The sequence below is a fragment of the Protobothrops mucrosquamatus genome, unplaced genomic scaffold, assembly GCF_001527695.2.
Source record: "Protobothrops mucrosquamatus isolate PMUCROS unplaced genomic scaffold, P.Mucros_1.0 scaffold5881, whole genome shotgun sequence".
In the NCBI taxonomy this organism is placed as follows: domain Eukaryota; kingdom Metazoa; phylum Chordata; class Lepidosauria; order Squamata; family Viperidae; genus Protobothrops; species Protobothrops mucrosquamatus.
The window spans coordinates 1,604-10,483 of NW_015391723.1; the positions used below are offsets into that span (position 1 = coordinate 1,604).

Genomic DNA, 8,880 nt, shown 5'->3' on the forward strand with positions numbered 1-8,880 from the left:
GGGGAAGCTGCCGCGCAACCACACTCTCCACAACCTTCGCCACAAAGCGAAGGTTGGAGACCGGACGATAGTTAGCTAATACATCTGGGTCCAGGGAAGGCTTCTTAAGGAGGGGCCTCACCACCGCTTCCTTCAAGGCTACGGGGAAGACACCCTCCCGCAAAGAAGCGTTTATAATTCCCTGGAGCCAGGCTCGTGTCCCCTCCCGGGCAGCCAGTACCAGCCAGGAGGGGCACGGATCCAGTAAACATGTGGTTGCATTCAGCCCCCCGAGAATCCTGTCCACATCCTCAGGAGCCACAGAGTCAAACTCTTCCCATATAACAGTCTCAAGACTTACTCCTGTAAGTCTGTATTCGAGAAACAACGTGTCGGCACTACATAGTTGAAACCAAAAACTAAATTCCCCTCCCCTGGACACAAAATAACAAAAGTACAATTCCCTCCTCCAATAAACAGTCATAAATCACATTCCCCAGTTAGCTTGAAGCGCAGTCTTTCTCCCCAGTCTCCAGCCCGCCAAAACTATCAACTCTGGGCCCAATGACTTTGGGTTCCCATGGCTGAGTTATTATTGTTATGACTAGCTGGACTCTCATCCACATTCCCACTCCCAGCATCAACGAACTCTAAAAGCAATAGAGAAAAATGGCTGCATTTCCATCTGTTGTCGAAGCAAGAACATCTGATGTTAGCAGCGTTGACAGTCAGATTTAAACATTAAAATGGGGAATAGAACTGAAAACCTCTAGAGTTCATCAGTGGGGAACTCTGCTCAACCTGCCAGTGGAAGATGGTCCCCAAAGGCTGCCCAGAGAAGGTCCAGCTACCTCCTGGGTCCGTTAGAGGCATGCTTCAGTGAAGGGCCTGGAATGTGCCCATCCGTAGGCTGGGCAGATGGTCTCAGAAGAAGGTTGTCCCACAGGTAACTCAGTTTTCTATGCCTTGAACATCTTTATGGGTGATAGCAGCACTTTGAATGGTGCCCAGAAGCCCTTTGGGTGGCATTATATGGACATAGCAAGAGACCCCCGTAATTATCCATGCCATCCATTCTGTGCTAACTGTAGCTTCTTCAAGTGCAGCCCCACCCAGATTAGAGGGTGCTATATCTCCTTCTCCAGGATCTGTGAGGCCCCAAACCCATAGCCTCTGGGCCCGGAGAGAAGCTTCGCCAGGTTAGCTGGGGCAGAGATGTACAGTGGAGGACATCACATAGAGGTTAAATAGGGGGACATGGGCTAGACTGCTGCCCCCTCCATCAACATGAACCTGCATTGGAAGGAGGAGGAGTCACCCTGTAAAACTGCCTTTCCCACCGGATCTCCTGAGCCGGTCCAGAAGGGCACCCTGGTCGATGGTCTCTAAGGCTGCCGAGAGATCCAAAAGAATTAAGGATTCCCCCAACTCAGGTCCTCCAGAGCAGCGGTCCCCGACCTTTGCGGCTTGGCGGCCCAGCTGGGGAGGGAGAGGGGAACCCAGGCCGTGTGAGTGGCAGTCCGGCATGCATGCGCATACTCGCAGTTCCACTCACATGAGCGGTGGTCCAGTGCATATGTGTATGTGCACCAGCTTGAGCAAGTGGAGTTGCGCTTGCGCGCGGGGCTCGTGGTTCGGTTCTGAATAGGCCATAGCCCGGTAGTGGCCATAGCCCATGAGTTCAGGACTCCCCTGCCCAAGAGATTATCACTCAGGGCAACCAGTGGATCCCTGCTTCAGAGGTCATCAACCAGTGCACTTATCCCAGTCTGGGACCTGACTGGAAGGGTTCCAGGTAATCTGCTGCTTCCAGGACCCCCTGAACTGCAGATCAGCCACCTCCACAACCGCCCCACCCCAAGAGAAGGCTGGAGACTGGACAAAAACTGACCAAACCGAGAGACCCAGCGATGCGTTCTTGAGGCAGGAGCAACCCACCATTTCTATCAGGCAGGCTGTAACCATCCCCTTGGGCCAGGAGCCATTCACCACTGCCTGAATCTTCCCACACATCTGTCTCTGGAGGTGAAGCCCTAAAGCCCATGTGGCTGTGTCTGCAGGGCTGAGGACCCTGGCGACTTCCTCGGGACCCTCAGGATCGAAGTCTTTCCAGAGAAGGTCCCAAGACGATGCCTCCCTGGAGAACCCAGCTGGAGTCAGAGCAAATCTGAGCAATTGTATCCACCAGATGTGGAAGGCTGGCTACCCAGCAGAGGCTTCCGCAAGCAAAATGCCCAACTTCTCTGGCACCCCTTAGATCCGCTCGGCTCCTCGAGTAGCTGGATTGAAGAGCCCTCCCTACTTTTTTGGGGGGGGGGGAAATGTCATGGTGAGCTGTGGGTTACCATGGAGTAATCTGTCCATGGCGAGTGGCAGAGAGTGGTCTCCTCCAACTCCAGATCCCATTGCCACTACCCCAAGACAGACAACGGGTCTGGCGTATCTCTCTCTCTCTCACACACACACACACACACACACACACAGGAGCCAAGAGGGCCTGACTGTTGGCCAGTTCCAGTCCTCCTTGGGTGAAGCCCAGCAAGGAGGCCAAGTGTGACAATCGGCAAAGCAGGAGCAAGAAGCAGCAATGGCCGATCTTTAGAACTTGCCACTCGCTGGCCCTGGGGATGATCCCTGGAACTCGGGGACGGCTGTTGCTTAAACGTCATAGTTCCTAAAACCTGATGATATTTAGAATATCACGGCTGCTCTTTGATTGTGGTTTTCCAGACTTGTAGCTGTTGGCGTCAAGTGCCTGGAGGGCCTGGGAGACGGCTGGGCCTGGGGAAAGGGGCTTCTCGGAGCTGCGAGAGCCAGCCGGACTGTGGCTTGGCTCTCCTGGTCTGCAGCTCAGGCACCTGGGAGAGTATTTGGTTGGCTCTGCCTGCTGGATTTGGGTCCCTAGCAAACCCAGACTCAGGAGCCCGGGGCTTGTATCTGTCCAGGTGACTTCGGCTTGGCCACCAGGGTGGAGTATGACGGAGAGCGGAAGAAGACCCTGTGTGGGACACCAAACTACATTGCCCCCGAAGTGCTGGGCAAGAAAGGGCACAGCTTTGAAGTGGACATCTGGTCCATCGGCTGCATCATGTAAGTTTGGGGGTGCCCAAAGAAATCACAAGAGGAAAATTACACAGATGGACAGACCCCCAGAGCACCAGGAACTTTGGGGAGGGGAGTCTTGCCCACATCTCCCAGTTCTGCAGATTGGGGAATGGACAAATAGGGGCTGGGTGGGACCCTGCAGGACTTGTCCCAAAGGTGCTTTCTTTCAAAGGCAACTGGACTTTCTTGTTTTGCTGGAAGACACTTCACTTCTCATCCAAGAAGCTTCCTCGGTTCTGACTGAAGGGTGGAGAATGGAAGGATTTCTATTCCTTGCAGTCATGACCTCAACGACTCTCAGAAAGAGCCCTAATGACCAGATGACTGCAAGGAATATAAATCCTTCCATTCTCCACCCTTCAGTCAGAACTGAGGAAGCTTCTCAGGGTGAGAAGCAAGAGGTCTTCTAGCAAAACAAGACAGTCCAGTTGCCTCTTGCAAAAGCTCCTTTGGGACAGCCATGACCTGGACAGCTGAGGATCTCCACAGACACTTGCAGGACTTGCTTTCTCTGTAAGAATGTGGGGCTCCCCAAACAGCAGAGGCAAATTCAACGAGCTCAGCTTTGGCTTGTTTTAACTGGGATTTGCTGAATAATCTGTAGCTGTTTGAAGTCCCTTCCCATAATTATTAGGCGTGACTTATCAGTGACAAAAGCCACCTTTAGACACCAGGGACTTGAGAGCCCATCAGCTGGGTGGCTCAACAGGTGAACCCTTCCTGCATTGCGCTTGGGGGATTCAGGTGTGTCTGATGCAGAGTGCAGGTGTTCTCATGATCCCAGAAGTGGGGGGGGGGGGAGCAGAACTGGCTGCCTTCTGCAGATCAGCAGGTCCCTGCACTGTAAGACGGGGTGGGCAAAGGGGCCCTGGGCCTCTTGGGAGAGAGGCTTTATGGGGAGCTGGTCTGAAGCTCTCTCTCCTTGCAGGTACACCCTTCTGGTTGGGAAGCCACCCTTTGAAACCTCCTGTCTGAAAGAAACGTATATTCGGATTAAGAACAACGCATACACGATTCCTACGGTGGGTTCTTTTCGGAGCTCCCAGATAGGCGGCAAGGGGATCCTGGGGGAGCTGCTCATTAGGTCTTGGGGCTGGGCCGGCTTTGCGTTTCTGTACACACACACACACACACACACACACACACACACACACACAGTCTGCTTGGAGTGGATGCAGAAAAAGTGTGTCCTTGCCTGCTCTTCTCTCAGGCTTAGCCCGGGGTGGGGTGCCTGGGACCCTCACTGAATCACGGCTCCTGCTCTCTTCCTCCTGGGGCTGTGTGAGCCGCACTCCTAACAGATTGTCGTTTAGCAGCATTTGGTAGTTGCCCCTTTTCAGTCATTTTCATTTCAATGGCTGAAATCTTATGCTGCCCTGAGTCATTTTATAAGGGAGAGGGGTGGCATAAACATTAAATAATGTTCATAAGAATCAGACTGCTCCATCCTGCTGCTTGAGCCACTTGGCTTAATAGCAAAAGCGCTTAGACTCACATACCGCTTTACGGCCCTCCCTAAGCAGTTTACAGAGCCGGCATATTGCTCCCAACCGTCTGGGTCCTCCTGCTTGTTGAGCTTTCAGACACCAGGCTCTCCTGCAGCTGCCTTTTGCCTGGCCTGGAATCCAGCCGAGCAGGTCCCTGGGCCAGAATGCTCAGCACTGGCGTTGTAGCCTCATGAAGGGGAGGGACATTGGTAGCTGGGGGAGGGGCAAGCAGGAGGTTTTGTTGACGGGGCTGCTGCTGAATTCCTCCTGGCCTATGAGGAACCGGCTTCTGTAGGAATGGCCTGTGGACCTTCTGTCTGTCTGTCTGTCTGTCTGTCCAGCACATCAACCCCGCGGCTGCTAGTCTCATCCAGAAGATGCTGCAACATGACCCGGCTGCCCGCCCCACCATTGACGAGCTGCTGAACGAGGAGTTCTTCACGGTGGGCTACATCCCTTCGCGGCTGCCCACCACCTGCCTTACGGTTCCTCCCCGCTTCTCTCTGGCGCCTAGCAGCCTCGACCCCAGCAGTAGGAGGCCTCTCGCGGTGGTGAACAAAGGTGAGCTGGGGCGAGGCTTTGGAGGACCTGCCCGGTGGCCCTGGGCTGCGCGGCCTCTGAGCCTTGCCGGTTCTTCCCTGGCGCAGGACCGGAGAGCCCCGCCCTGGAGAAGGTGACTGAGAAGGAGGACAATGCCGGCACCCTGCCGGAGTTGGGACAGCCCCTGCCCTGCTACCTGGCCGACCTGCTGCAGCAGCTGATGCAAGTCAACGCTTGCCGGCCCTCGGAAAAAACTCCCGTCAGGCAAGGTGAGGGGCGGCCGGATGAGGCTGCGCTTTCGAGCTGGCCAACCCTGGGCGCTTCTTCACTCGGGCCTCTCTTTGTTTTCTCCCCAGAGGAGGCTGAGGACCCGGCCTGCATCCCCATCTTCTGGGTCAGCAAGTGGGTGGACTACTCTGACAAATATGGGCTAGGTAGGTAGGTGGTCTCGGGGCAGGGGGCTGGGTTGACCAATGGCCCTTGGGTGGGAATACTCTGGAAACAGCCACCATCATCCCAGCTCCATTTCCCCTGCAAGGACGGTTGATTGTTCTGTATTTTATGTGAATGGGGGGGGAAAGTCTTGGCAGACCCTCTTGGTTGGAGGAGGGCCAGTTTGCCCTGGACTTGCCCCCCCAAAGGCCCTAAAACATACGAGGGACAACAGATGTGAGATCGATACTGGCTGAACTCAAAATCAAAGTGGTTTGATTTGATCAGATTGAATGTAGAGAGAATTCAGTTGGCGTTTCTCTTGACAATTTGTCAGTCTGTCAACACTTGCGGGTCTCAAACTGCGCCCTAACCCAGGGAATTTTGCACTAATTAGGCTGGTGACGTTTGTCAGAATTCCAGCAATTTCTCTCCCTTTTGCTTCTCTCTTTTTCTGGATTGAGTTAAAGAGATTTAACTGATTATGTACTATGAAATCAGTCTTAACTCTTACTGATATTTTCCCCACGATGAATCTGTCCCCCACCTGCTCCTTCAGGTCTCCCAGCAACGCACCCCATGGCACTGCAGTGGCCTTCCCACTTCCCACTCCTCTCAGCTTCTGGCTGAAAGGGTCACACGGTCACGGGGGCATTGCAACAGCCATAATGTTGGCCACGGGCCGTAAGGCCATTGTTCATCTGAATGAGTGGTCATATGTTGAGCAGGGCTCGCTGTGATATGTTTCTTTTAAAAGACTGGTATACCTGAGGGAATTAGAGAGCGCTCTTTCCCAGTCCAGCTAAACCCCTTGTGCCAGTCAGGGCTTTCCCCATCGTGTGCGGAGAAAGGGTGCGATCCAGCCAGATGCCTCGGTGGTCTTGGCCCGATTCCCAAACGCTCCCTGCATGCAGACAGCATGTGTCTGGCTGGCTGCAGTCTTGCTCTCCGGCTAGGTCAAAGCAATCCTTGTGGGATTGCCGCCTGATCCAAGGTAGCTGAGGACGCCCCTGCCTTCTCTTCCGCAGGCTACCAACTGTGTGACAACAGTGTCGGGGTCCTTTTCAACGACTCTACTCGCCTCATCATGTACAGTGATGGGCACAAACTGCAGTACATTGACCAGAATGGGTCTGAATTGTATTTTGACGTGCAATCTTACCCAGATACTTTCAGCAAGAAGGTGAGAGAGGACCCTTGGGGCACTGCTCTACCCTTGCCTCAGTTTCCCCTTCTGTCTCTGATGGGGAGGGGGAGGGAAGACGGTCTCCTCCGTTGCAATCTTGAAGTCTGTGCTTGAAGGGGCATCCCTATTTCCATCTGGACTGGAGGAAAAGCCGGTGGGTCAAAAGGCTTGGTGGACGGATGCTCCCGTCCAAGAGATGGGCAAGGCCGCAGGGCCAGGGATGCAGAGGAGGGGGCGTTCTGGCTTTTTCCTGGAAGGGGGGTCTTCTTGTGCTGTGGCTTAGCCCTGCCCTGGTCGGCTAATCCGCTCTGCTCCATCCTTCTCAGATTAAGCTGCTGGAGTATTTCCAAAACTACATGAGTGAACATTTGCTGAAAGCTGGTGCAAACGTGACCCCCCGGGAAGGGGACGAGTTGGCGCGGCTGCCCTACCTCTTGAACTGGTTCCGCACTCGCAGTGCCATCGTCCTGCACCTGAGCAATGGCACCGTGCAGGTCAACTTCTTCCAGGTGACGAGTGGACCGTGGAGCCCTCTGTGGTGGGGGGGGGGGCAGGTGGGAGCTGCCCACCAGAGGGAATAAACAGTGGTCTTGCAAGGCTTCAGTGATGGAGGAACTGACCCCCCCTTCCAATCCATCTGGCCTTCCTGGGAGGAAAGGGGGCAGACAATGTTTCTGAGTTAGCCCTGTAGTTCTCGCAGCCCCCAGGCCTGGGGTCCTCCTAGCCGAAACCCTGAATCCCTTCTCAGAATGAGGCCACAGGCTTGCTTTTAGGAGGGTAGGCCCGAGTGCTTTGCCATTAGGGACTGCTGCCTCCTGATGCTAAGCGAGCCCTGCGCTGTCTGTTCTTGGCACACAGGACCACACCAAGCTCATCCTCTGCCCCTTGATGGCCGCCGTCACCTACATCAATGAACGGCGCGAGTTCCACACCTACAAACTGGCCCTGATTGAGGAGTTTGGCTGCTGCAAGGAACTGGCCAGCCGCCTCCGTTATGCCCGCACCATGGTGGAGAAGCTGCTGTCCTCCAAATCGGGAGCCCCCTCCACACAGGCGCCAAGCTAGAGGCGGAGGAGGCTCCGCTTGGCTCAGAACTGTGCAGCCCCCCTGGAGGGCCCTCCCTGGCCAGGCCCCACAAGGCCCCAGGCTGCTTTGGGGGCCCGGGGGCCCCTTGGCAACCAAAGGACTGTAACATAACAGGATGCCTTTTCTTCAGATTCTGATAGGAAAGCCCCCTCCCCTTTTCTGCCCCCCATTCAGACTAAACTGTTTTATACTCACTTTGAATAAAGAGATTTCACCCAGCCAGATTCCTTCTCCAGCCCCTCTCTGGAGGTGGGCTCAGGCCCTGCACCAACGGATGAGGCAGCCCCTTTCCAGTCAGGCGGCTGCAGCCGTGGCTTAGCGGCTGCACGGCTCCTTTCCTTTTGGCTTTGTGCAACGGAGAATCAGGCCTTTGCTTGCTTTTCCTGGGACTGGGGACTCTCCTCCAGCTGAGCTTTTCCTCTCTGAGCCCACCCCTGTCTCCCACAGCCGCCAGCCCTGTGCAGAAGGGAGGGTGGCCATGAAAGCCTGCAAGAAAGGCGGTTTTGGCCCACGCCACGAGAGCCTCCCCAGGCGGGAGAAGTACGTATGGCCCTGGCCGACCTCTGAAGGAGCTTTGGCTGACTTCTCCGCCAAAGCTGGCCTCCACCCCAGCCCACCTTGTCCTCTTGGGAGGGGGTGTGGCATCGGGGGGGGGAGGTCAGCTCACAGCACTGGCGTCGTGAGTTGAGGCAGAAGGGAATGCATAGGAGACGAGGGGGAGCGGCTCTCGTCAACCCCCAGGCCAGGTCTTCTTAGCCAGGCGGTGGACCACAGTTGTTCTGAGGTCCACTCCCAGCCCATCCAGCAACCTGGAGCGCCTGGCCTGGGGATTTCTCGCGATTGCAGCCAAAGACCCCACAAGCAGTGAACGGCAGCCTTCAGCTGAACTTCCTGAGGGAGATCCTGGGTCACTGGAGGCTTGGTGCACCCACAGGTGAGCGACCCCCAAGTGATGGAAGGGGGGTGGGCTTGACAAGGACCAGCAAACCCAGGATGGAGGCCTCAGGCAGTGGGGACCCTTTGTTGCCTGGATGTACTCCCCACTCCCAAGGCATCGTGCATGTC

At 55.5% G+C, this 8,880-nt stretch overlaps 1 protein-coding gene across 1 annotated transcript in view; it reads left to right on the forward strand.

The window, feature by feature from the left end:
* The window catches only part of LOC107299990 (serine/threonine-protein kinase PLK1-like), a gene marked incomplete at its 5' end in the record, with an annotated part of 9,293 nt that extends 1,400 nt beyond the window's left edge, over nucleotides 1–7,893 (forward strand). The window contains 8 exons of the mRNA XM_015829336.1: nucleotides 2,925–3,069; nucleotides 4,013–4,106; nucleotides 4,913–5,132; nucleotides 5,219–5,380; nucleotides 5,468–5,545; nucleotides 6,572–6,726; nucleotides 7,056–7,238; nucleotides 7,588–7,893. Coding sequence (XP_015684822.1) covers nucleotides 2,925–3,069; nucleotides 4,013–4,106; nucleotides 4,913–5,132; nucleotides 5,219–5,380; nucleotides 5,468–5,545; nucleotides 6,572–6,726; nucleotides 7,056–7,238; nucleotides 7,588–7,794 — 1,244 coding nt within the window. The remainder of the gene's footprint in view (nucleotides 1–2,924; nucleotides 3,070–4,012; nucleotides 4,107–4,912; nucleotides 5,133–5,218; nucleotides 5,381–5,467; nucleotides 5,546–6,571; nucleotides 6,727–7,055; nucleotides 7,239–7,587) is intronic.
* Between the last annotated feature and the right edge of the window lie 987 nt (nucleotides 7,894–8,880).